General features: G+C 42.3%; 1 protein-coding gene across 3 annotated transcripts; it reads right to left on the bottom strand.

The window, feature by feature from the left end:
- Window positions 1-571: 571 nt before the first annotated feature.
- ints6l (integrator complex subunit 6 like) lies at window positions 572-26,441 on the bottom strand. 3 transcript variants are annotated; one of them, XM_034291642.1, is made up of 18 exons: window positions 26,030-26,438; window positions 25,837-25,914; window positions 15,356-15,505; window positions 13,364-13,453; window positions 11,132-11,315; window positions 9,764-9,892; window positions 8,946-9,109; window positions 8,291-8,443; window positions 8,036-8,168; window positions 7,701-7,795; window positions 7,454-7,564; window positions 6,992-7,207; window positions 6,731-6,857; window positions 6,430-6,572; window positions 6,103-6,337; window positions 5,171-5,584; window positions 3,140-3,233; window positions 572-2,419 (listed from the first exon to the last, which is right to left on the bottom strand). In XM_034291642.1, exons 1-18 carry the CDS (start codon window positions 26,138-26,140, stop codon window positions 2,329-2,331), a joined length of 2,718 nt encoding a protein of 905 aa, XP_034147533.1. In that variant the 5' UTR covers window positions 26,141-26,438; the 3' UTR covers window positions 572-2,328. The 3 variants fall into 3 exon arrangements, with proteins under 3 accessions (XP_034147533.1, XP_034147534.1, XP_019901568.1); XM_034291643.1 differs by lacking the exons at window positions 25,837-25,914; window positions 26,030-26,438 and adding exons at window positions 16,335-16,412; window positions 17,833-19,811; XM_020046009.2 differs by lacking the exons at window positions 572-2,419; window positions 3,140-3,233; window positions 5,171-5,584; ... (1 more) ...; window positions 6,430-6,572; window positions 6,731-6,857 and having other exon boundaries at window positions 7,033-7,170; window positions 26,030-26,441.
- Between the last annotated feature and the right edge of the window lie 1,086 nt (window positions 26,442-27,527).

Genomic DNA, 27,527 nt, shown 5'->3' with positions numbered 1-27,527 from the left:
AAAGCCAGCATCGTGATGGTAATGGGGTGCATTAGTGCACATGGCATGGGTGACTTGCACATTTGTGAAGGCACCATTATTTCTGAATAATATATATACAGGTTTAAGAGCAACATATGCTGCCATCCAGACTTCCTTTTCAGGGAAGGATTTGCTTATTTCAGCAAGACAATGCCAAACAACATTCTACACCTATTATAAAAGCATGGCTCTGTATTAAGTGTCTGTGTGCTAAGCTGGCTTGCTTGCAGTCCAGACCTGTTATTGATAACATCCGGCACTTTATGAAACGAAAAAAACAACAAAGGAGACCCCTAACTGTTGATCAGTTGACATCCTATATCAAGCAAGAATGGGAATAGATTTCACTTTCAAAGCTACAGCAATTGGTCTCCTCAGTTACCAAACACTTAAAGAGTATTATAAAAAGAAGAGCTGATGCAACACAGTGGTGAACATGCCCCTGTCCAATTTTTTTGTGTTGCTGGCATCAAATTCAAAATATGCATTATGTATTTTTCCAAAAACATAAATATTTCTCAGCTTCAACATTTGATGTGTTGTCTTTGTACTATTTTCAACTAAATATAGGGATAAATGATATGCACATCATTGCATTCTGTTTTTCTTTGCATTTTATGCAACATTCCAGATTTTTTGAAAACGCAGTTGTAAATAACCTGTGCTGGCTCTAGCCTTTAGGAGCACAAAGGAACATTTTATTGTAGCCCCCTCTCCCCTATCAGTCCGGGGCTCCATAGCAGTCAGAGGCCCCCTAGCGGTCTGGGGTCCTAAGCAACCGCTTGTCGCTTATGCCTAGAACCGGACCTGTAAATTACCTTGATCATAGCAGTTGACCTGCGCATGTCCCATCTCCATTTTAAGGAAACCTCTCTGTTGGCGCAAGTGAAATTTAAAACACTTTTGACTGTATCTTAGAAGTTGTCTTCACATACAAATTGTTTAAGGTGAACTCTGAATCAATTACGCTTCCTTAAAATAACACCATCGCTGTTATAGAAAGTTTTGTAATTTTATTAGCTATTTTCTTTATTTATAAAATTCCCTTTAGATGCCCATTTTAGATTGGTCCATGTAAGAAGGATTATGAGTAAAATCCTTTTTGCAAAGTGAGTAACAAACCATTACATTAATGGGACTATTCACTAATTGCATTTTTGTGTGCATGTAACAGTACTGAGCGTGTGTAGACAGACTGACTTGGCCATATGGTCAGAATCAGTTATTAATGGTGAGATTACATTCAGAGCCTATTAACTCATCCACACATATGTCTGGGCCAACCCTCATCCTCACATATGTCTGGGCCAACCCTCATCCTCACATATGTCTGGGCCAACCCTCATCCTCACATATGTCTGGGCCAACCCTCATCCTCACATTTCTGGTCTAACCCTCATCCTCACAGATCTAGTCCAACCCTCATCCCTCCTGAATCAATCTCCATGTGTGAGTGCAGTAGACGCACAATAACATGTCACAAGGACAGGGAGATACCTCAGCCCTCTTTGTGAGGAGAGATGTCTTCTTTAGTGCTTCCTCCATTCCTACTACAGGCTGGCGTTGGCCCATGTGTCAGTCATGTCTTTTGGAGGAGAGTACCCTGTCCGTCCCCATGTCTTTTGAAGCAGAGTACCCTGTCCCTCCCCATGTCTTTTGAAGCAGAGTACCCTGTCCCTTCCCATGTCTTTTGGAGGAGAGTACCCTGTCCCTTCCCATGTCTTTTGGAGGAGAGTACCCTGTCCCTCCCCATGTCTTTTGGAGGAGAGTACCCTGTCCCTCCCCATGTCTTTTGGAGGAGAGTACCCTGTCCCTTCCCATGTCTTTTGAAGGAGAGTACCCTGTCCCTCCCCATGTCTTTTGGAGGAGAGTACCCTGTCCCTCCCCATGTCTTTTGGAGGAGAGTACCCTGTCCCTTCCCATGTCTTTTGAAGGAGAGTACCCTGTCCCTCCCCATGTCTTTTGGAGGAGAGTACCCTGTCCCTTCCCATGTCTTTTGGAGGAGAGTACCCTGTCCCTTCCCATGTCTTTTGGAGGAGAGTACCCTGTCCCTCTCTATGTATTTTGGAGGAGAGTACCCTGTCCCTCTCTATGTCTTTTGAAGGAGAGTACCCTGTCCCTCTCTATGTCTTTTGAAGGAGAGTACCCTGTCCCTCTCTATGTCTTTTGAAGGAGAGTACCCTGTCCCTCTCTATGTCTTTTGAAGGAGAGTACCCTGTCCCTCTCTATGTCTTTTGAAGGAGGGTACCACGTTCCTCTCCATGTCTTTGTGTTTCTGAGCAGTGATCCCTGCTGTCCTCTTCTTCACTATCTGCCATGGTCAGGCAGTTGCAACTCCTTATCTTCAATCTCCTCCAGGGCTGTCTCCAACTGCTGGATCAGCACACGCTTCTTAAACCTGGGAGGAGAGAAGAGGGATATGAAAAATTGCAAATGGAGAGACGTTGATGATTAACTATTTTATCATAGTAATTAGTATTTAGAATTGACTGCCGCCTAGTTGAACTATTGGTTTTCTGTAAAAATTACTTTGAATATACAGCACAATCATACTATGCGTGTATTATGAATGGGAATGCTTTAAATCATTAAAAAAAAGTTGAACTAGGTTCTGACTTTGGCGTGAGAGTTTGTTTAGTGTCAGAATGCATGCTTCCTTTAAACCAAGGACTTTCTCTTCTGATAAGAAATGCCCGGGGGGGACGACTGAGTGTATAACTGAACACTGTACTGTACTTAATGCATGTTCTTCAGCTGAAAGCATCTTGCTAAGTCAACCTCTAAACTGTTTAGAATCTTGTGTGTCTAAAATATGTATTTAAACATTTACCTTAATATCAATAGGAACATTTGAAAGAAAACAAATGGATGCAATGACTGCTTTGAGGAAGTAGAATGACTAATGTATTTATGGCCCACAATTCAAGGCTTAAAACAACTGTATATTTAAATTCCAAATATCTCACCGATCTAACCATCTTTGATAAAAAATGTACACAAAGGAATGAATGATAAAAGAAACATGACTGAAGTTCTCTTAACATACGGAGTCAGCTGCTCTGTTGTCATAGTTTCTGGTGTGTACAGAATGTCTTCTGCTGTGAACAGTCTCTCTCACCTGGCAGCCTCCTTGATGGCGTGATGGATGAAGTATCTCTGGACTGTCACGGGCCCCTTCACTTCCTCCAAAAGCCTGAATATGGTCTCATAGTCTGGGAACAAGCAGAGGCACAGTTGTGGGCCAGTGGACGAGGGCCAGCAAATGACAGATAAGGGACTGAACTAGTTGGATTAGTATGGGACTATAAAGGGATCGGGGGGAGTCCTGTTATAATACAGTTATAGTTCTGTTATGATACAGTTATAGTTCTGTTATGATACAGTAATAGCTAGTCGATGACAGTCATTCTGCCATAAGTGATCTATCTGACATTAAGCTGAAGTATAATCTGGATAGAAATGCGCTGAACAGAAGACCATACCCTTGGGACAGTACTGTATCACTACTCACTAGACCAGATCCTAGGGACAGTACTGTATCACTACTCACTAGACCAGATCCTTGAGACAGTACTGTATCACTACTCACTAGACCAGATCATTGAGACAGTACTGTATCACTACTCACTAGACCAGATCCTTGAGACAGTACTGTATCACTACCCACTAGACCTGATCCTTGAGACAGTACTGTATCACTATCCACTAGACCAGATCCTTGGGACAGTACTGTATCACTACTCACTAGACCAGATCCTAGGGACAGTACTGTATCACTACTCACTAGACCAGATCCTTGGGACAGTAATGTATCACTACTCACTAGACCAGATCCTTGGGACAGTACTGTATCACTACCCACTAGACCAGATCCTTGGCACACTAATGTATCACTACTCACTAGACCAGATCCTTGGGACAGTACTGTATCACTACTCACTAGACCAGATCCTTGGGACAGTACTGTATCACTACTCACTAGACCAGATCCTTGGGACAGTACTGTATCACTACTCACTAGACCAGATCCTTGGGACAGTACTGTATCACTACCCACTAGACCAGATCCTAGGGACAGTACTGTATCACTACTCACTAGACCAGATCCTTGAGACAGTACTGTATCACTACCCACTACACCAGATCATTGGGACAGTATTGTATCACTACTCACTAGACCAGATCCTTGGGACAGTACTGTATCACTACTCACTAGACCAGATCCTTGAGACAGTACTGTATCACTACCCACTTGACCAGATCCTTGGGAAAGTAATGCATCACTACTCACTAGACCAGATCCTAGGGACAGTACTGTATCACTACTCACTAGACCTGATCCTTGAGACAGTACTGTATCACTACACACTAGACCAGATCCTAGGGACAGTACTGTATCACTACTCACTAGACCAGATCCTTGGGACAGTACTGTATCACTACTCACTAGACCAGATCCTTGGGACAGTACTGTATCACTACCCACTAGACCAGATCCTTGGGACAGTACTGTATCACTACTCACTAGACCAGATCCTAGGGACAGTACTGTATCACTACTCACTAGACCAGATCCTTGGGACAGTACTGTATCACTACTCACTAGACCTGATCCTTGAGACAGTACTGTATCACTACACACTAGACAAGATCCTTGGGACAGTACTGTATCACTACCCACTAGACCAGATCCTTGAGACAGTACTGTATCACTACTCACTAGACCAGATCCTTGGGACAGTACTGTATCACTACTCACTAGACCTGATCCTTGAGACAGTACTGTATCACTACACACTAGACAAGATCCTTGGGACAGTACTGTATCACTACTCACTAGACCAGATCCTTGAGACAGTACTGTATCACTACTCACTAGACCAGATCCTAGGGACAGTACTGCATCACTACTCACTAGACCAGATCCTAGGGACAGTACTGCATCACTACACACTAGACCAGATTCTAGGGACAGTACTGCATCACTACACACTAGACCAGATCCTTGGGACAGTACTGTATCACTACCCACTAGACCAGATCCTTGAGACAGTACTGTATCACTACTCACTAGACCAGATCCTAGGGACAGTACTGCATCACTACACACTAGACCAGATTCTAGGGACAGTACTGAATCACTACTCACTGCGGCCAGGTTTGCGGACCTCCTTGATGACCCGTGTGCGCAGCTCAGCATTGCTGCCATCTAGCGGGGCTATGGTGATGGCCAGTGGTTCAGGTGGATCAGCGCCATCTCCATCCAGCTCTCCCTCCTGGACTGGTGGGCTCAGCCCCCCCTCACAGTTCTGCTCCTGTCTCTCTGAGGGGGGCCGCTCGTCCAGTCCATCCTCCCCTAACCTCTCCTCCTCCATACCAGTGTCAACCCCACTGTCTCCCACCCCCAAACACACCCCTGGCCTCTCCCTCTCCTCCAGGATAAGTGCCTCTGCGGCCCCTCCCACACCATCCACCACCCCTCCGGGCCAGCTGTCGCCTGATTCAGACCCCAGACCTCCCTCCCCGTTACTCTCTGTTCCCAGCACGCTGTTCCCCTCTGCTCCTGTGGGGGCAGAAGAACAATTCATTACATTATCACGAAGATAATAATAGATAACCAGGTAAATTCTTTACATTTTGTATTGAGTTTAAATTATTATAACATTTTCTTGATATATTCCTCTCCCTAAAATAAGTAGATGAAACCAGAGAAAATTAAGTACATGATTTTGATGTCATTAAATAGCCATTAGAAACTTCAGCCAACTTTAGCCACCGCTAGCAAAATATTAATTGAAGTAATCAGGGGACAAACAAATAATCTGAAACCAACTCCATATTTGGTGTGATGTTTTCTAAAGGTAATTTGACCATTAAAATATGAAAATGCACACGTGACCTAATTACTAACAGATTTTTTGCGAGCATTGGCTGAAGTTGGCAGAGGTTTTCTAATTGTTTAACGAAACCTAAATCTTACAGTTTCTCTTGGTACATAGACTTCTTTCAGTAAGTGAATTTCACCTTTAACACCCTCATTAGACTGAGATCTGCCATTTCCATGCTGCGTGGGCCTCCTACCTTTGTGCAGAGGGATGGGCTTTATGAGGCCAGAATTGCTCTGGGCCCCATTTCCATTGGACCCCTTCCCCACCACATGATTAGTGATAATTGGCGGAGTCTGGGGCCGACGCAATAAAGGGGACATGCTCCGCCTTCTCTTCAGAGCAGCTCCCGAGTTGGGGTCCCCCGTAACCCCTCTCTTCTTGCTTTGGGGACCCGTTACAAACTCATCTGCCTCATCAATCATCATCCCCTGGGATGAAAAAATGTAATAAGACACAGTTTTAGGTCATGCTATTAGAATTGTTATGGTTGCAGAGTTTTAAGTAGGCCTGGTGTGCGTACCTTCTTGTCCTGTTTGAAGGGGTTGCCAAAAGTGTGCAAGCGTTTGGGTTGGTCAGGGTCGATCTCTCTCAGGGGAGACGGCATCATCTTAAGGTACTCCTGGTAGTTGCCCATCTGAGCCACCGGTATACTGTGAAGGTAGTCTAACAACCAGCGCACAGTCAATGGAAATCCAAAATTCACCTCAGAGCGACATCGGCATGAGCCCGTTGTATATATTACCACACTGACACAATTCTTGTATGGCAAGTATAGTCTTAATAATAACAGTGTAACAAATGAACGTGCAGCTTTTGCCTACCTTCGTCCTGTCCTCTGATAAGTTTCTGAGTGGTCCTCAGAAGGTTGGAGCGCATCCTTGTCAGCTGATCCAGAAGGTTCCGCCTGGGGATGTCATAGGCATTCCGATACGCCTGGGGCTTCAGATCCTGAAGAGATACGGGGTCCAGTGAGAAAGCCTTTCTTTAACTCTGTCTGTTAGTAACAAGGAGTTACAACAGGGTTCTATTATGGACCCAGCCATCCGGTCAGGGGTCTGAGTGTGACCCAGCTGGGCTTGTACCTTGTTGAGCAGAGCAATCTGAAAGCCAGAAAACTCCTTGAAGTTGATGTCAGTCAGACGGAGGGGCATCTCCCCGCTGATGCCCTTCAGCAGCTGCTTGAAGTCTTGGCGGTGGGCCAGGGACAGCGTGTTGGAGTGGTTTTTCACCTTTATCCCGGTCTCCTGGGGAGCCTTCTTCCCTACAGACACAATCAGGCGATCCGACTCAATCTTCGCCTACAATCAGAGACAGGGACAGAGGCTTTATTCTCCCGATTCGGGGAGTACGCCTAAAGTGAATTCAGATCTACTAATGTGACCCTCAGGAAAGTTCAACACGTGTGCTGTATATGACACTTGCCAGTATATACACAATAAAGACATGCGTCCTAAATGCCACACTCTTCCTTATAGTGCCCATGTGCCCTAATGAAAAGTAGTGGACTATATAGAGACTGCAATGCAGGTGACCGGAAGCCCCACCTGCTGGCTGAGCTTCTTTAGGTAGGAGATGACGCTGTAGCTGAGGCCACAGTCCATGTTGTCAGAGATAAGGTTGGGTGCTCCCATCATCCTCAGTGCCTTCTTTAATGGCTGTGGGGAAAGAAAGACCATCAGCATCAAACATCAAATACATGCAATCGCATTTGGATACATATTCTTCCTACCATACACACAAAGACACACACATGTGTACAGTATGTGGCATTGTCCAAGCATAGTACATTACCAGGAGAAAGTAAGGAGGCATGGTCTTCAGGTAAATCTCAAAGGCCTGCCGCCACTTTAGGTTTGGCTTTAATTTGTGCACTTTAAACAGATCGTCTGTGAACACAGCAGGGTCACAGGTTGGGGAGAGGAAAAACACATGAGACAAGCATAATCGCACAGAAACGGGCAAAGACATACCAGAGAAATGACCCGAGAAATATATATAAATAAATGGGAATAATGTGTATTTATTTAATTGAATTTCTTTCCAAATGCAGAACTCCATTTGCATGTAACTGCTGGGAATAAGTTACTAAACAGTTTCAGAATATAATATAACATCCACAATCTCACCAAGAAGTGGCAAAAGAACAGGGTAGTTGTAAGGCATGACAAAGAGGTTGACACAGGTGAGTGTGGTGCTGGCCTTTAGGTAGCCAAACGGCTGGGCTAGGTCACTAGGTTTCCCACTACTGTTCACAAACACCTGCAAATGGGAGAGGGGGACAGCAAGACAGAGAGACAGAGACAATGGGCTCAGCACAAACATCATTGCTAAAAATCCAATAGTCATAATGCCTGGAGGCTGTGAGGGACACTTTCTCCTACCTGCCAGCACATGTGTGGAGACTTCCGTTCCAGGATGTACTGGGTGAGTGGTGAGGGCTCCAGTTCGTACTTGTCAAAGGGCAGCTTGTCAATCACCATGGGCTCACAGTCCACACAGGTGAAACGAACCATAGGGTGGGCAGAGCGAGGAGGCTAGAGGCGGGGCAAAGGGAGAAAACGACAGAACATTTGCAACAATACTGTACTTGTTGGGGGCGGGACAACAGAGTAGGATAGAGCTGGCACGGGCAGACTCAGTCAGTTTGCATTCGCCCACTGGCACTGTCCCAGTAATAGTGGTTATTATGTCAAGAAAAAAGCAGAAGAGAGAGTCCTGAGCAAACTTCACCCTCAGTTCTTGGCAGTAGACACTGTGAGAAGCAATCTTTCACAGGATGCCAGAGGTCAGGGCAACTAGGGACCCAGAAGGCAGAGGTAAAGAGACATGTTTAACCCAAAACTAGGAACGAAGACAAGAATAAGGCTTATTGATCATCCCATCTCATTTGACCCATTAAACATTTAACTGTTCGCATTCATTCATTCATTCATTAATAGTCTATCAAACACTATCTTAGTAATTCAAAATGGCAGGACTATGGAGCTCCCATTAGTTACTGCATTAGTAGCTGTGGGAGTAATGGCATCCCCTCACCAGAGTGGGGGAGTTCTGGTCCGGCCAGAAGGACTCAGGGATGGGCCAGTGGCCTACGGGCACCCCTGTCTTGGGGTTGGGTCGCACATAGATGAGCTTGTGGCAGCTGTGCCAGGGCTGTGGGCTGAAGGACACTACCGGGCGGCTCGGGTCAACCACACCATCTGTAGAACCAAACAAGGCATAAACATGTCATCCACCAAGTGATGCAGCGCAACCTATTGGGCCATTTTGACGTATAACGTGTGACTGGTGAATTTCAGAATAGTAGTAAAGGGCTCTGTTGGACCAAACCAGTCATCTTGTATGTGCAGGAACTCAATGGAAAGATGCATCACCAAGCCATATTTCCTCAAAATCAGGCCAGCACTGTCTGATGTTTTTGATATTTTTTAAATAATATATGGTTGAAGTAGGCCAAATTCACACCGAACTTGATCTTCTTTTCAGTTTAAGTCTATGACATTACAGATTTACTTACGATAATTTGGATGTAGTAAAATACTTTTTCTAAGGGTATTTATAGTGTAGAATATCATCCTTCAGTGTGAAGTATTTGGTAGCATGGTACAGTATGTTTTCAAAGTAACTTCCTACAAAAAGGACCTAAGGCAAATTAGTTCCTCATGAGAAGAGCAACCTATGCAGAAAATGTGAAAAAGATCATGGATGTGACCTTCCATTTTCAATCAAGTGTTAAAGTGCCACCGTGTAAGTTTGTAAATGCTGCATTTCTATTGCAAGAGGCAGAAGTTACTAACAAAGGACACTTCATCAGTGACACAATCCCAAACAGAAACTCTCCTTTTAGTACATACCTTCGCCTACCAGAGGCGGATCTGGCCCTGTCTTTTCAAAGTTAATGACAACACCACTCAGAACTTTCTGGACCAGAGACTCCAGACACTGGTTCAGCATTCTCTGTGTCCGGACACAGTATGACCGTCCTAGAGAAAGAAAGAAAAAGGAATGGGAATGGAGAGACTTACTCTGCACTTTTTTCAGACAGCATTTGGAAATACATAGGAAACACCAAAATAGGAAATACCAACAAAGTGGGAAACGCCAAAAGCTTCAATGTGCCTTTTCATAGATTCTACAAGGATCTGAATTTTTACCAGAGGTATGCCCCACCATTCTGACAAAGTTGACAAAGTTCAAGACACTGACTGATATGACCATGACATACAGTTCATATTTTCTTTATGGTCATTAAACCATTTAGTGACCACATGTGCTTGATATGTCCATGCATTGTTATACAAATGGAGGCATAACCATGGTAGCCATAAATTGGGCACCTGAGCCTTCCCAGCATTCGTAAAACATGAGTCTAAGTATGATGGGATGCTGAATCTGATTATCCAGGTTAACCCAGGGGTCCTATTCTGGATGGCTTATGGTGGCCAGTACCTTCCAGGTTTGGAGGGTTAGAAATAGAATTGGGTTGCCTTGATTCCTTTCTAGACTTCCTGGTTAAATGAGAAGGGAGATAAGACCCAGAATGGCATTGGATGTGCTTCAGAAGACACATATCCCAACATCGACTGTCCTGGGTCTCCTGGGAGTTGCATGGCCTCAGTCATGCATTGGATGTCACAAATGTATATATATATATATATACATATATATATACACACACAGCTCCGGAAAAAATTAAGAGACCACTGCACATTTTTCTTTCCATTCCAAACAAGTGACGAGTGACTGAAGCGTTCTTTTTTCAATTTGCAGTGGTCTCCTAATTTGAACCCTTCTGTTCCTCACTCAAAACCTTCCTTTTTTACTTTTTTGGAAAGGAAAGAATAAGGTGCAGTGGTCTCTTAATTTTTTCCGGAGCTGTATATATTAAATAGGCCTGATAATTTGGTGTAGAATGGTGACATAATTGTACGAACTAAATATAACAATATTCAAAGTTGATTCATTTCAGAAGTTTTTTTTGAGGATACATTTTTGTCAATGTCAGTCCAACCCCACAAGAATTCCCGGGTCCCGGTTTTAATTTCAATTCACACTTTTCTTATTAGGCGAAACACCTACGAGTTTCTATGTCCGAATAAACCCTGAATATACCTTAAACATAATGCATAAAACGATATTCTAGGTCCACTATCATGAATGGCCCTGGCACACACATGGCCCCAAAGATGGGGGCATATTGTACTTCTATTCTGGTATCCCACCTCCAGTGACCTCACACATCTGGGTAATGGCAGACTCGTCGGTGGGGACGCTGCCCAGCTGCTCGCTGTCCGGCACAGCTGCCCCAGGGAGACGCAGCACCAGAGCAAAAAGACGCTGGTCCCATCGAAAGGGCTCTTTGGTCAGCTCACTGCCAGGCAGGGGAGAGTTCAAGGGTAGGTGGAGCTGGAGACCGGAGGTAGAGTTGGGAAAGGGATTAGAATTCAATTTGTTTTACTAGACTGAACCCAGAAATACAGGTTTTCTTGTAAAATAGTGTAATAATAATAAATTGGACAATGTGAGTCATCTAAATAACATGCTGCTCATGAATAAGCAAATGTTTTAGTGTCCTGAACTGATCAAATATATGCTCTCTTTAACAACCTTGCTAGCCCAGCTTATACAGTGGGGAGAACAAGTATTTGATACATTGCCGATTTTGCAGGTTTTCCTACTTACAAAGCATGTAGAGGTCTGTTATTTTTATCATAGGTACACTTCAACTGTGAGAGACGGAATCTAAAACAAAAATCCTGAAAATCACATTAAGTAATTAATTTGTATTTTATTGCATGACATAAGTATTTGATACATCAGAAAAGCAGAACTTAATATTTGGTACAGAAACCTTTGTTTGCAATTACAGAGATCATAAGTTTCCTGTAGTTTTTGACCAGGTTTGCACACACTGCAGCAGGGATTTTGGCCCACTCCTCCATACAGAGCTTCTCCAGATCCTTCAGGTTTCGGGGCTGTCGATGGGCAATATGGACTTTCAGCTCCATCCAAAGATTTTCTATTGGGTTCAGGTCTGGAGACTGGCTAGGCCACTCCAGGCCTTGAGATGCTTCTTACGGAGCCACTCCTTAGTTGCCCTGGCTGTGTGTTTCGGGTCGTTGTCTAGCTGGAAGACCCAGCAACGACCCATCTTCAATGCTCTTACTGAGGGAAGAAGGTTGTTGGCCAAGATCTCGCGATACATGGCCCCATCCATCCTCCCCTCAATACGGTGCAGTCGTCCTGTCCACTTTGCAGAAAAGCATCCCCAAAGAATGATGTTTCCACCTCCATGCTTCACGGTTGGGATGGTGTTCTTGGGGTTGTACTCATCCTTCTTCTTCCTCCAAACACGGCGAGTGGAGTTTAGATCAAAAAGCTCTATTTTTGTCTCATCAGACCACATGACCTTCTCCCATTCCTCCTCTGGATCATCCAGATGGCCATTAGCAAACTTCAGACGGGCCTGGACAGGCGCTGGCTTGAGCAGGGGGACCTTGCGTGCGCTGCAGGATTTTATTCCATGACTGCGTAGTGTGTTACTAATGGTTTTCTTTGAGACTGTGGTCCCAGCTCTCTTCAGGTCATTGACCAGGTCTTGCCGTGTAGTTCTGGGCTGATCCCTCACCTTCCTCATGATCATTGATGCCCCACGAGGTGAGATCTTGCATGGAGCCCCAGACCGAGGGAGATTGACCGTCATCTTGAACTTCCTCCATTTTCTAATAATTGTGCCAACAGTTGTTGCCTTCTCACCAAGCTGCTTGCCTATTGCCCTTTAGCCCATCCCAGCCTTGTGCAGGTCTACAAATGTATCCCTGATGTCCTTACACAGCTCTCTGATCTTGGCCATTGTAGAGAGGTTGGAGTCTGTTTGATTGAGTGTGTGGACAGGTGTCTTTTATACAGGTAATGAGTTCAAACAGGTGCAGTTAATACAGGTAATGAGTGGAGAACAGGAGGACTTCTTAAAGAAAAACTAACATGTCTGTGAGAGCCGGAATTCTTACTGGTTGGTAGGTGATCAAATACTTATGTCATGCAGAAAAATGCTAATTAATTATAAAAAAATCATACAATGTTATTTTCTGGATTTTGTTTTTAGATTCTGTCTCTCACAGTTGAAGTGTACCTATGATACAAATGACAGACCTCTACATGCTTTGTAAGTAGGACAACCTGCAAAATCGGCAGTGTATCAAATATTGGTTCACAACACTGTACATACAGAACTGTAACGGCTGGACAGGAGCCCTTCTTCATTAGACCACAGTCTTGGGACCATATGTATTCAGAATCTGACTGTAGATCTGACTGTTTTGCCTTTTACATCACAATGAATTAGATTACATGGACGGGGGGGGGCAAGCGCTCTTACTTTGAGACGCTTTAGGAAAATGACTGGTGATTTCTAGGTAGCCAGAGTCAAGGGAAAGGCCAGTGTCCTCTCTCACCTCATCCGGCACCCCAGAGGTGTGCGTCAGCTTGTTCCCATCCGTGATGGTGATGATTACCGATGGCTCCAGGAAGAACGGGTTACGGCCCTGAGGGGAAATAGGACAGTTGATGGGAGTGGCTGCTTTTCTCTGACCTTCTGAAGAAATGTAACTCTGGGCCTAAATATCTAAATATCTCAAAGTTTCTGGGCATGTGTGGATCACGTCGACATTTGTTTCCAACAACCACCGCTCACTGCTTGATGGTGCCGCTTCCCCCTCCTTCCTCCACGGCCCAGTGTGAGTTGATCATTGTCTAGTGCAAGACTCTCTGCGATATGACTTGTAATACAGGTGGACGTGTTGTACAACAAAACTTCTTTTGTCAGATGTTACTTGTACAAGTGGCTAACGTAAGCATTATGCACACAGGCATAATAGTTATAGCCAGCAAGACAAACACAAGCAAGACATAGAAAGGCAGTCTAAATTGTGATTTTCAAGTTCTTTTTTCATTTCCATTGCACACATTGAGTGAGCAGGCCGACTGGCTCTGAATAGCAGTAGGCAGTTTGGAGTAAGCTGGTGTTATTTCTACTTTTAATAGACTATTGCAAACATGAATATTAAACAAACAGACAGCCCATACAGGCAGCATTTGAAACACAAGTGAGAAAGACAGGTTGTCTAGCTCCCAAATGCAAAGCTGAAACATGGACTATAGAACAATCCAATCAGAAGAGCAGGAGTAAAGCAAGAAACATCATGGGAGGAGGACTTTTAGCAACACATATGTAAGAAAAGTGAAGGGGGGAGGCATAAAGAGAATATAAATACAGAATGTGATCCGCACATGCGCAGAAGCGTAAAGACCTTTAATGGCAGAGAGACTTTTCATCTAAAGGTCAGAGAAAAGACAGATCTGCAGCCACAGTCTACAAAAAAAAAAACTTCAGAACTGTTTGGTGTTGGCCAGGCTGGGATTTTGATTGTCCTTGTGGTACTATGTGAGTCTGTGAGGACAAAGGCTAGCTCCTCCTCTAAACTGTAGATGTCAGCATTCTAGTTTTCATGCGCACACACTAGGGAGGGCTAAGGAGATTTACACACTCCCAATGTTCATGAATGAGTGTGTTAATCCAAATTGGTTTCATTTAGACAGGAGTTTGTAGAGACAATAGATAGACGGGGAAATAATTCTGATATTGGCACATAAAAACAATAATGAGCATCATCATTACTATAATTACTACTGTTCATTGGGTGGTTTAGTGCTCTAATCTGCCTCCGACACACATATACAGCATGGGTTTGATTCAAGCTCACTGCTATTTCAGCACACTCGCTCCTCAACATGTTGTTTCTCCTAAAGATCACCTAAGTATATATAAAAGCATTGTTACTATCAACTCACCAGAGGTTTAGGTGTAAATTGACTTCAACCACACCAATGGAATTGTCTCCTTCCTAGTTATTGGAAATTCACTTGACACCTGTACTTGTGAAATGTTCGATAGGCTCGGATGAAAAATAAACAAGAAACTCATGTGGGCTCAGCAAAAACACATTTCACACCAACACTGCCATTTGTATGATCTCTATGGACTCCAGTTAACGTGCAGGGTTTAAATGTGTTTTTCGTTGTTAAAAATCAATAATTGTATTAATACACATCTTTGGTCTAATAAAGTTTAATAGACTCTGAGAGTGCAGATGACATTGCAGACTTTTGGTTGTGATTTGTACTATTTGTAATTGTAGTGGCACTACCTAGGTAATAAATTATTTTCAAAAATTGTTAATAGTGATAGTGTATGATAGGGATCATACACATGCCTTTGTTCATGAGAAACATGTTTTTGCATGAGAGTCGTAATGTTTATTTTCCCTGTGAGCTAGTTGTTTCGCAACTACGGCTGTCGGTAAATGAATATCTACTAACAAGTAAGGAGACAATCACATAGTTACTAAGGCCCAAATAGTCTGTAGAGGTGAAAGTTTAATGTATACCTGTCCATAGTTGTCGATGCCGGAAACAAGGCGATTAAGGTTGAGGAGGTCAAAGGCCGCGCGAAGTGCGTGACCTAGAGTGGTCAGTCCAGATGCCTGCAGGTTCTTTAGTTCACTCATAAACGTGGCATGGTTCTCCTTCCAACCGGCCTGAAATACACACAGGGATAGTATGTCACAAACACACCACATGGAGGGAATGCAATACCCACTCGCACAGACAGAGGGAGTTGTGAGTCAACACAACCACATACTCTATGTACTATAATAAATAATATGATTATATCCCTGAGCCACTACATAACATCTTCCTTAGACTATGCCTTAAAAGTGCCTGGTTTGAAAATGGTAGACCAATTTTTGATTGATAACAACATCTCCGAAAAAAACTAAGTGATGGCCACTATTGGGTGAAGGGCTTCCAGAAGTTGTTCATCCCATGAGACCTGGGATTTCCTGTGAAAGATCAGCCTAGGTGAGTCTAAGTGCCATTTCCCCAGTATTCCCCACTCTGTAAATGCTAATTGAAAACACAATTATTTACTACACAAATTTATTTTTTTGACATGAATCTTGGGTAGTATTGCTAACTGGTACCAACAGCACCCAGGAAACAATACAATGATTCTTGTAATTTAACTGCTTAGTCAAAGAGGAGAATTATTATCCTGATAATAATTGCACTGTAAAGTGAATCTGGTATAATGTGGAAATGATAACATTGGTTTAGGAATACATTTTGAAAACAAATCAGGAAACTTGATTTTAGACTAATATTTTATCTTGGACCCATGGAAAAATGAAAAACTTTACAAAATGGCATCAGCAGCCAAGATAAAAGCCCCTAAAATGTACATTGGTAGACATGCCATCCCCCATGCCCCACACCATCCCATGCCAAGTTCGCCAATGCCACTGAAAAAAATCCTGGGCGAAAGACAAGGGGATGCTTTGGCGCTTTCCTGCTGAGGTCAAGTACCTTCCTGTTATGGCATTATGCTTAATCTACGGATGACCTGCGGGATTACCAGACCCATTGGAAGAGGTGCCATGCTTCCTAAAGAGAGGAGGCAGGAGGAAGACAAAGGAATAGGCAGAGAGAAATGGGGTCTGGTTTAGAGGTGCCACAGACAAGAGCAGGCAATGCAATGGGAAAGAGTACACTAAGTGTTTAGTAATTGGATACAAAGCACATACCCGCGCGCACACAAACATACACAGACACACAGACACTAAACTTTCCATCTTTTCTAGACACATTTACTGAAAACCCAACCCCTACTGGTAGACTGTAGTACTTGAAACTCACACTCAATTATTCAGATGACAGTCATTCTATTTTTCTCCCACCCAACCTTCTTCCTTTCCCCTCCACATCAACAATTCATTGCAGGCTGTGCATAAGAGTACAGTCAGAGAGTTTCCTTATATCAGACCCCTGTCTGGGTGGCTGTGGGTTTAGAAGGAATGCAAGGAAAAGCCGGAGAAGATAGACATAAAGTCACTTACTAAATGATTGGCCCATAAAGATGAGCAGAACAGGCTGTATAGAAGCAACATAGTTAAAATATGGGAAAACAATATTATTTTGGACATACACTCTCCTTACAATGGTTTTATTGACAGATGGAATTACAGGGAGACCAGTGAAGAGGAGACAATGGTGCAGAGACAGGTATTGAATCCTGGTATCCGACTAGGATCCACACGTGTGCATGGAGCCCAGAGTGTTAAGGAACTAAATTGTGGTCTTCCATTGCTTCCTGTTTCACTGGGATGTGAAAATGAGGTAACAGGCATACAAACTCCAGTTTTAATCTATCAATATGAAACAAAAGAGTCTCAGTCTCAGTTTCCAAGGTGTTACGCTGCTATATTATTGTGCTGGGGGACATGAGGGATGTACTACTAACTTTTCTCAGTTTCCTCCAATTTTAAATTTTAGAAGGAGATGAGGTCCTGGTCCACACCTGCGGATTACCTGGTTTGGGGGGACCGTTGCTGTTCCTGTCCTTGTCCACCTGGTCATACTTCTGACCTAGTCTAAAATCGAATATACTCTGGATTTAGCCAAGAGAAATGTATTTATTATTCCAATTGGACTCTTAATATCTCACCCGGCACAGCCAGAAGAGGACTGGTCACTGGAGTTTTTCCTAGCCACTGAAATTCAACACTGCTGTTGTTTGCTCCTTGGGGTTTAAGGCCGGGTGTCTCTGTAAAGCACTTTGTGACAACTGCTGTTGTAAAAAGCGCTTTATAAATAAATTTTGATTGATTGATTGAAATTGTTTTTGAACTTGATAAATCAAACAATGAGTGATTTTTTGTTGTTGTTGTTAACAATGAGTTGTTAATAATGTAAATATGCCACTTACCACTATTACTGCAATATTTAAAATGATTAAGAAGTTGAGAACAAATAGAACTGTTTTAGACCTGCCTGGTAAGGGTTACAATGCACTGTGTTCTCTTACCCACAATGCTGTGAGGGAGATGTTTGGGTCAAAGAAAATCATCTTACAGCCACAGCTGGAGAGATACAGAACCAGGGTTATGTCTTATTAAGGTCACCAAGTCTCCAAATCAACAAAAGGCAACCAACAAATGTAAGCAGCAGGGGTTTGCTAAACAGCATTGGCACTTGGACTAGAACTAGAGCTCTTTGGCCACGTACACCACCAGTGGGCTTGACGTCAAAACAAGGTTGCATAATCAGAAAATGGACCTCATAACAACTGTCAAATATGGCGCTGGGGCTTTGATATTATGGGGCTTTTCCACCGATCCTGGGCCCTTCTTACGGTCAACAACATTATGAACTCTAGAAACACATGGATATTATAGCCTAAAACCTACTTGCTCTGGCCAATAGGCTGAAACATGGTTGCAAGTGGATCTTCTAAAAAGACATTCACCCCAGGCAACCACATACCGAAATCCACAAAGAATTGGTTACTTGACCACAAAATCAACATATTGCAATGGCCATCTCAGTCTCGTTACCTGAATCCCATTGAAAATCTGTGGTTTTAAATGAAGGGGGAAGTCCATTAGAGCAGACCAAAGGATCTCATGGATCTAGAGAGATACTGTTTGGAGAAGAAGAGCCTAATTTCCACATCGTTGAATAATAGAGAAGACATCAAAACTTTGAAATCTATGGAAATTCACATGTGGAGACTATTCATATCACAAAGACATGGCAGTTGGAACCAAATTTGGACCAAAGATTTCCAGATTTCCACCTGTCTAATGTCTATTTTTCGTGTTATTTTCGTGTTATCTTTTTATTGGTGTCCTTTATCAGTGGTTTCTATGCATCAATTCAACCATGAAGGCCTGATTCACACAGTCTCCTCAGTTGATATTAATATTTGTCTGTTTTTTGAACAATGTGAAGTTTTTATTTTGGCTGCAATCTGAGGTGCAGTTGATTGGCGATCTCTGAGGCTGGTAACACTAATTGACTTCTTGGCAGCAGTCTTAATTTCCTGTCATGGTCCTCATGAGAGACAGTTTCATCGTGTTCCTTCATGGTTTTTCCAACTGCACATAGTTCTTGAAATTTTCCCAGATAGACTGACCTTCATGTCTTAACCCTTTGATGCACAAGCTATGCAAACCCCTTCTAATGCACAACATGGGTAAAACATGACCTGTATTAAATTCCTATGTTATTTCATGCATGGCAGAGTGTTTCTTTGCTATATCTTTTGAAATAAATGTATTTAATCATATTATATTACAAGAACTCAATGAATATCTTGTTTTTGATTATCACAAATCATTGTTTTATTTACTTTATGAAAATAAAGTTTTTGTATTACTATATCAACTTCACACAAATGACCCAAGTATGCAAGTGTGATTATAAGCATAAAGACATACTATAATAATAATCTTTGTTCGAAAAAAAAATTTAACAGTGATTTGGACCAAACAATAATACATAAAACAATAAGAGTAAATAAGTAAAAAAAATATTGTCACACATAACACATATCACTGATAACCAATAACACTGATATTGAACTCTAGTGCAATTGGGTACGGCACACATTGCCATCTCAGTGCTAACATTCTTCACAAATGATAACGATGTGTTTGTGCTCCTTGCAGACAGGCCTGGCGCACTGGGAACACCAGCTGCTGACTTGTCTGTCTTTGGCAGCTGGGCAGCTCTTGCACCTCTTCCTCTTCACTTGTCCCTCCTGCCTGATGTCCTCCTATGGCTGGGTTTTGGTTTTTGATCCCACATCTTCCCATTGCCTCTGTAATATGCTTTTGGAGGTGTGGTGTGCTCTCCATGCACCTCTTCATAAGTGGCACGACAAGCTCTTTGCCCAGCTCCTTAATGAACAGCCACCACGCATTGGTCATACCACCCATGTAATCAGGTTGTTGTGCAGGGAAGGTGTAGGCATTGGTCACACCACCCATGTAATCAGGGTGTTGTGCAGGGAAGGTGTAGGCATTGGTCACACCACCCATGTAATCAGGTTGTTGTGCAGGGAAGGTGTAGGCATTGGTCACACCACCCATGTAATCAGGGTGTTGTGCAGGGAAGGTGTAGGCATTGAGGGGGGCAACATCCAGCACATTGTACCAGAGCACCATGGGCCACCTCCATGTGCTCCGGTTACATGTAGAAGTGCGAACCATCTGATCCTCTGTGTCCACTCCTCCTTTCGTCATCATGCATGGTGCTCAGGAGGACAACAGTCTTTCCCTTCTTCGGCACATAGCTCACCATGTTCATGTTGCCATTTAATCCAAATTCTGAGCAATTCAACTATTTGTACAGCAATTAAATGACATTTGGATGGCTTCATGACAGGCGGTATGTCCGGCTTGTTCTGATGAAGAGTCCCCACAATGGTCAGGTTATTCTCAAGGAGCTTCTCAGTAAGAGGGACAGTGGTGAAGAAGTTGTCCATTGTGATGTTGCAACCTATGATATGATTTATGAATTGTTCTCCATAGTAAATGTTCCTAATTGCAAACATTTACAAATATCCAAAGTTCCTATCAAATTCCGTAGTAAATATATATGATGCACAGTTGCTACTATTTTGCCCATTTGAGCCGTTCTTGTCATAATATGGACTACTACAGTACAGACAGAATGAGGGTCTTCTGTATACCAACTCTACCATGTCACAAGGCAACTGATTGACTCAAACATATTAAGAAGGAAAGAAATTCCACAATTTCACTATCAACAAGGCACACCTGTTAATTGAAATGCATTGCAGGTGATTACCTCATAAAGATGGTTGAGAGAATGCAAAGAGTGTGCAAAGCTGTCATCAAGGCAAAGTATTTCTACTTTGAGGAATCTACATTATGTATTTTAATATGTTTAACAATTTCTTTGTTACTACATTGACTCCATTTGTGTTATTTCATAGTTTTGATGTTGTTACTTTTATTCTACAATGTTGAAAATAGTAAAAAATCAAGAAATACCCTTGAAGTAGATGTGTCCATATAAGTATTGACCATATGTATTAGGGGGAAAAAAATCACTACTCTGATATTGTCAAGTATGGGTCAGGATTATGTTTATGTTGCTGGATTGTCAGCAGTGTATTGTTGTAGGCTATTCTACTAATTAACCTGAGTTGTGCTTTATGCCATGAGATGAAACAAGAGGCAACAAACACAGGCCTTTAGGTAATATAGGCTAAAACATGATACAAAGACACAGAGCTAACACTGACATCATTGTCTTCAAATGTGTGTCTCTCGTCAACCCAGACACTGAGATAGATTGCCAAGAAAATCCTGTTTTCCCCTCATGGCCTTCAAATTCACAATGAAAAAAAGTTATTCTGTCATCATCTGGGTAGTTGCCATTTTGGACTGAACAAAAGTGAGATTAAAAAATGTCTTCAAAAAAGAAAAAACAAAGTTGTTATAAACATAGAATATCTACTCAAAATATTATATGACCATATACAATAACTATATATTAAACATTTCATATTATATTAAAAACTTTTTACTCTAATATTATGACAATGTTAACTACTTCATGCTTGATTGAAATGCTAACACTGCCCAAGACCATAACCTTTCTCTACTGATTTATTATTTACACCACAGCATATTGTCAAACAAACAGACATAATACAACAGGTAGTCAAATAGTACATTTATGACAGGCTAATTAATGACACGTTGAGGACATTCGGACCACTGTATAAATACGTCTACAGATAGATCCTCATTAAAGGATGAAAGTGTACTCATTCCAGTTACTGAGATTCTAAAGACTCCAGTATTGTTACTTTTCGTCACCGCCTCGAAGAGGCTAAAGTGTAAAACCTATTGCCTCCCTTGGATGTGGTATCAATTTCTTAGGCACCAGGCAGGATCAAATAGGTAGTTCCTCACAACCTTCATAATCTGAGGTGCAAAATCTCAGACTCCCAGTGATGGAGGAAACACAAGCAAACTGATGGATACCCAGTGGAAAACCCTGACCTATCCACAGCTAAAGACTCACTATAAACATGTTCTATTGGAGGGTTTTTGAAGGACAATGCATTGCAGAACCAATGATAGGGTCTATTGAATGCAGTATGTCACAGAAGCCAGCGAGCAGTAGGATGACAGCCCCCAAAACTTACTTGAAACAGACAAAGCACTGGACAATTGTCACTTTTGGCTAAACACAAAAATGCAATAATACAAAGAGGGAATTTTTCATGATACAAAAACTACAAAGCTTTTAGTAATTTACAATATTAGCAAATTGAAGTTAATTTAAGCCAACTTTGTATTTGCCATTATAAACAAAATATAGGTTTTATGTCAATACCCATGACTATGTATTACCAAAATATATATGTGTCTCAATGTATAGATTTATTTCTGAAATAGTCACGCCCGAACCCAATAAATCTGTGACCGTCTATAAGCTACCGAACAGCTGGGACTAGGTCAAGTCATGCTGAGTTCCTGCAAAAACTGACTACAGGACAGGAGGCCACTTTCCATAAACAGACAAATAACAATTTTGTTCACAGAAAAAGTCCCAGTTATGAGGAAGCAGACTTATAAATATGGTTCCCATAATCCTTCATTTTAGAAGCAGAACCTAAATGTGGCAGAGTGAAGGCATGTGACAAGGCCTTGGCTCATAGAACTTGAACAGACAAGACAGGCAGACCAGAAAGCACCAAGACCCTTTCAGTAGAATGGAAAGGTTATTCCACAGTAACAGTGACACTCAGACCCAGACTGTCAAAACAATAATTGCAATGCAAATTTAAACCAAGCATAAAATGATATGCATTATGACAACCTGTAACAATTTCTACAAATAGTGTTACAAAAACAAATGTGCATGAAGGAAAATTTGGAAACTGAATTAAGTTAGGGCAGAAAACATCATGTCATATCAGACTCAGAAGGGTGGTGCTGAACCAGCCATGAAAGCAGGAGATGAGCGCACCACAAGCACGGTAGAAATCAGAGCTGTCACTGCAGTGAAGCTACGCTGCTTAACAAGCCCATTGAGCTGTGATCACATGGAAGGAAAAGGGAAGGGGTCATCGAATCACAGCCAGTGAAGCGTAGCAGGTTGTGCAGCTGGATTCTCCCTCAATCTGTGACAGGAATTTTTCAGGGGTTCCCAGACATCCAACAAGGCCCACAGGATCATAGACACTAGTACAGACACAAGTATTTACCTCAGAACACACACTAGTACAGGCACAGTGAGAAACATCCAGTGGATTCAAGTTCTTAATAGTCAGGGGGAAATAATATCTATTGGTATGTGTGGCCCTCAAACAGAATCTCATAAGAAAAAGAGAGCAGTTTTACCGTCGCAAAACAGAAAGTTAAGATTGTGAGATGGTTTTATGAGGCTAGTTTGTTGTGCATGCTAACTACAGTTGCATTACCAGGCTACTGGTTGTATAAAGCATCTGGATCTACCTGTCAGGCATGTTAATGAAAGCCTGAGGAAAATTCCTGGAAAGACAGTCAGGCAGAGCAGGACAGCCCAAGCCTGGTCCGTAAACACATGCCTGACCGATTAGAACACAATGTTAAACGTTAGTAAACCTCACCCCTCATCACACACTGAAAGCTATTTAGCAACACAACCCTCACACTGTGGCCTTTTGGTTACTAGTTGACTCAAGTGGATGTGCTGCTCTGGCAAATGTACACCATCTGCCTAAAAATACGTCACGCCAGAAAGGAAAGGAGGGAGAAGGAGAAAAAATATTCTGAGTGGAAAAAAATGTCAAGGCTGGGGCAGGAGGAGGAAGAGAAGAATGACGTTCCCTCCGACGGTCCAGTAACGGGACAACAAGTGATCTCAGAGTGAGGAGGAAAAGGCAGCATTGTCTTTACCCAGCAGCGTCTCCATGGAACTCCTCTCTGATTAGCGGCTGAATAGCTCATGAATAATGAAACAGGGATAAAAGCCACACTGCTCAGCGGTAGAAGTCCACAAATTCGGTAGTCAGATTCCATCTCTCACCAGACAGTGCATGCAAGATATTACGGGCTGGGTTATTGTTGTGCAAGCTCTACTTGTCTGGTTTTCAGCACCAACAGGAAGGAGCCTACTCTTCAAAGTGCCTAGGCCAGACAAGAGAAATGTCAGTAGCTAGTTATGTATATCCCAGAAGCCACCTAAGCTTTTGAATAGGAACAGTGCCCTCAAGGAAAATGATGAAGACCAGTAAGCTTTATAGGCCTATCTGATGATTTAAAACAGAAACAGAAATTAAACAAACTCTGACACCGATGTCAACAAAACTGAATAACAATTGAACCACAATCTGTCCTTGGATGGAAGGAATGGAAGAAGACTTGGAGGAGAAGCAGGAAGTGTAGATGTTTGTATGTGCTAGATGGAGGGGGTGTAGGAATACCCCCGAGGATTTCTGGCCACCTGCCAGTGAGTCAATGCTAATGAAGTCCCAGAGAATAAGCCACTCCACAGTACTGTCACTGTCAAAGTCAAACAACATGAATACAGCAACACAGATACAAGATGTAGCTGTGTGATTCAGCCACACCTTACGCGCCGCACACCTCTTCAGCAATGCTGCCCATGAAAGAAGCAATGAGAAGCAACCAGTTGGCCTTCACACACTCGTGACCCCAACATTCAGGGCAACAACCATTCACTACAGTACTACTCATATAGCAATTGTTATACTAAATATGTGTCCAACTTCAACAAGAGTTCTTGTAGACCGAGCATTTATAAATGGCTGTTGAATACATTACATCAAATTAGCGGCTTATTCATGTTCCTAAGTCCGGCGAAATGTTACACTGACAATGAAATTATGAAAGCCAGTTATTGCTGTAACCGCAGGTTTCCTATATGTTTCATATAATTTAAATATTCAAACCGATTTTTTTTGGAAAACATTTGTAATTGAAATATTGCTTGCAGGTTGAAGAGCTTTGGGGTTATGTGCTTCTCACATGTTGGCAAATTGAATATCATATTCCACTCTATCTTCTCCTGCTATTGGTCAGAGTTGCATGTGATATATTAATTGGGATTGCATTCCACCTGCCCTTTGTTATTGGTAGAAGAAAATGTGAATTTTCCAAATGAACAATGTCATACAAGCCATGAATATTATGTGCTTTCATTAACGTATTACATTATGTGTGCACAATGTTAAAAGTATAGCCAGCTGCCTCTTGCGTAATTATTGACATGGGTTAAGAATCTGGATGTTTTATTCCTTTTGAAAAGGGGCACTGTATAAAAGTGCATGGCTGTGAGTGGGGGCATTGGGAATTGATGGTGTGTAAACAGGCTGTGGGAGGTTATGATGTTGGCACTTTATAAGGGTCATTATGAAGTGAATTATGATACTAATTACAGAATGGGAACCTTATAGTGTAAACTCAGACATACATACATACATACATACATACATACATATATATATATATATATATATATATATATATATATATATATACATATATATATATATATATAAAGTTATATAAAAGTTAGTGTTGTGTGTATATATATATATATATATATATAAATATTAGTGTCGTGTGAACATTATAATTTTCTATGATAAAGTTTGAGTTGCCTAGTCTACATTGACCAATGGGAGTGCATAGAGTTCAACCACAGAAAGAATTCAAGGGAAGGGCTCAAGATGAGTTGCAGGCCTGTTGACCAATCCGGGATGAGTGAGCCCAGAGAAATAGAGACGTCACGACAGATAATATATCTCTCCGCCTCCATCTCAGCGCCCGAGAGCTTTCCCAACACAAAAGCAAAATGTCCGCCATGTTCAGAGGCAGCGCTGCTCCGGTCTGCGGGTATTTTTACAAAAATTAGCCGTTTTCGCCACCGGGAGGCCGCCCAACCCGCAGCTACAAACCAGAGGGACAGTAAAGTCTCACTGTCAGCAAAATATCCGCGCCTTAATCACATATAAAACAATTTAACTGTATTTATTTACCTTAACTCCGTATGGTGGATCATCAAATGTAACTAGCATGTACCTGTCGCCTCTACTAGCCGGGTCTCGGGCACGCAGCTGTTAAAGAAAACGAAACAATACATGTTAATTTCGACTGAATGTGTCAAAGGGACCCTCAACTCCATCAAGGCAAATAGTAAGCTGAAAAAGTCGGGGTAAAATTATTCTTTACCTTCATAAAGATCTCAACCGCGCCTTTAGCAATGTCCAGATACGTCGTACCCAAATAAGTGCGCTGATTCATAGAAGCGGACGTGTCTATCAGGAAAAGTAAAATAGGCATCTTAAATGTATAGATATATAGCTATATGCTTTCTAAAATACCTATTATCGTCATATGACCTATCTTGCGGCCGGGGCATGCATATATGTGTGTATATATTTTTTGTTATAATCAGACCCCCCCAAAAGAGGGTCGTACAGCCACCCCTTGCCGCTGACTGACTCTATCTGTCTTTCCTAACCACTGCTGCTAGTGCTGGGCTCGCGCTGTTAGAGAACTTCTCTTCCGAACAGAGTGAAACGCCTTCCATCCACCGCTACAATCGTATTGGTTGAGCCTGACCACATAAGCCACTCCCTACCTTGCATAAATATGTAATGAGGTCGAGACGGTTTTCTCATCCGGCTATATATTCACTTCTGTTCCGCTAAGCGGATGATCATCATGCTGAGAGTCCTTGTACTGGTGAAAGAAGATACGTTACTCGTATTTACCTCTAGAAACTCTGTATTGTGTATATAACATTATATGCTGTATAACACTGTAATTACTTAAGATACTGAAAACTCAGTATGACCTACATAAGAGAATGAATTCGTAGTATGGATAGCTGAACATTAAGGACGACCCCCATCCCTATCTGTGCTTGTACCCGTGTTGCTGTGTTGATGGGGGAGGGTTGGTGGGAATCGCCTCACCGTATGAGTTTAATAATAAGCGTGCCTTCCCTTCCACCTTCCCCTCCCCGTTTATCTTCTCTGTGCAAGCATCACCTCGAAGCGCCATATTGCAAAATGCTAAAGCTCCAGTGCGAATGCGTGCATGCACGAGACTGAATGTTCTGCTTCTGTCTGATCATGGCTCCTATTGGTCTGTTACTTTTGAATAGTTGTGCAATGTCTGTAGAACACGATTTAGCGACACCTTATTCATCATCATAACCTTGCAAACAAGGATAGACCGGTTTTGTTACGTGGGATATATCATGCAGCGCCCACCCCTCAGCCTGTGTGTTTGTGTGTGTACTTGGCTGAACATGACGGAGACGGAGGGTTGTTTTTTTCCTCGACTTGCTGTGATAGCTGCCTGCCAGCACATTTACATGCAGGTTTACGGTAGACCCTTTTATAGGTTACAGAAAGGGAGCACGCTTGCATAACAATCACTGATGACACAAACAGCAATATGCTACTAACCTTATGAACAGCATACATTATGTAGACCTGATGTTTCAGTATCGATGTCTAAATTAATTAAAATGTTGACAATTGTTTACTCTCTTGTTAAACACAACATTTAATCCTGAATGTTTTCCTCCCTGGTTTAGTCTATGTGGTTAGTCCTCTACAGCATAAACAATATTACATTAGAACTATGTTATTAGAACTATTCAGCCTGCTATATACATTGTGCATAACTAATATTTTTCAACATTTACATGTCAATG

This window comes from Esox lucius, chromosome 4 (assembly GCF_011004845.1).
Source record: "Esox lucius isolate fEsoLuc1 chromosome 4, fEsoLuc1.pri, whole genome shotgun sequence".
In the NCBI taxonomy this organism is placed as follows: domain Eukaryota; kingdom Metazoa; phylum Chordata; class Actinopteri; order Esociformes; family Esocidae; genus Esox; species Esox lucius.
Note: the sequence above shows the minus strand (reverse complement) of the source record. Positions and strands in the feature narration are given on the sequence as shown.

Excerpts from the sequence above, each read along its gene's own strand:
- ints6l (XM_034291642.1), bottom strand. The coding sequence starts at position 26,140 with ATGCCTATTTTACTTTTCCTGATAGACACGTCCGCTTCTATGAATCAG. Across the intron at positions 11,316-13,363 it reads CCTCTGGGGTGCCGGATGAG|CTCCACCTACCCTTGAACTC; the intron begins GTGAGAGAGGAC and ends TCCGGTCTCCAG. Across the intron at positions 6,338-6,429 it reads CCTTCAAACAGGACAAGAAG|GGGATGATGATTGATGAGGC; the intron begins GTACGCACACCA and ends TTTTCATCCCAG.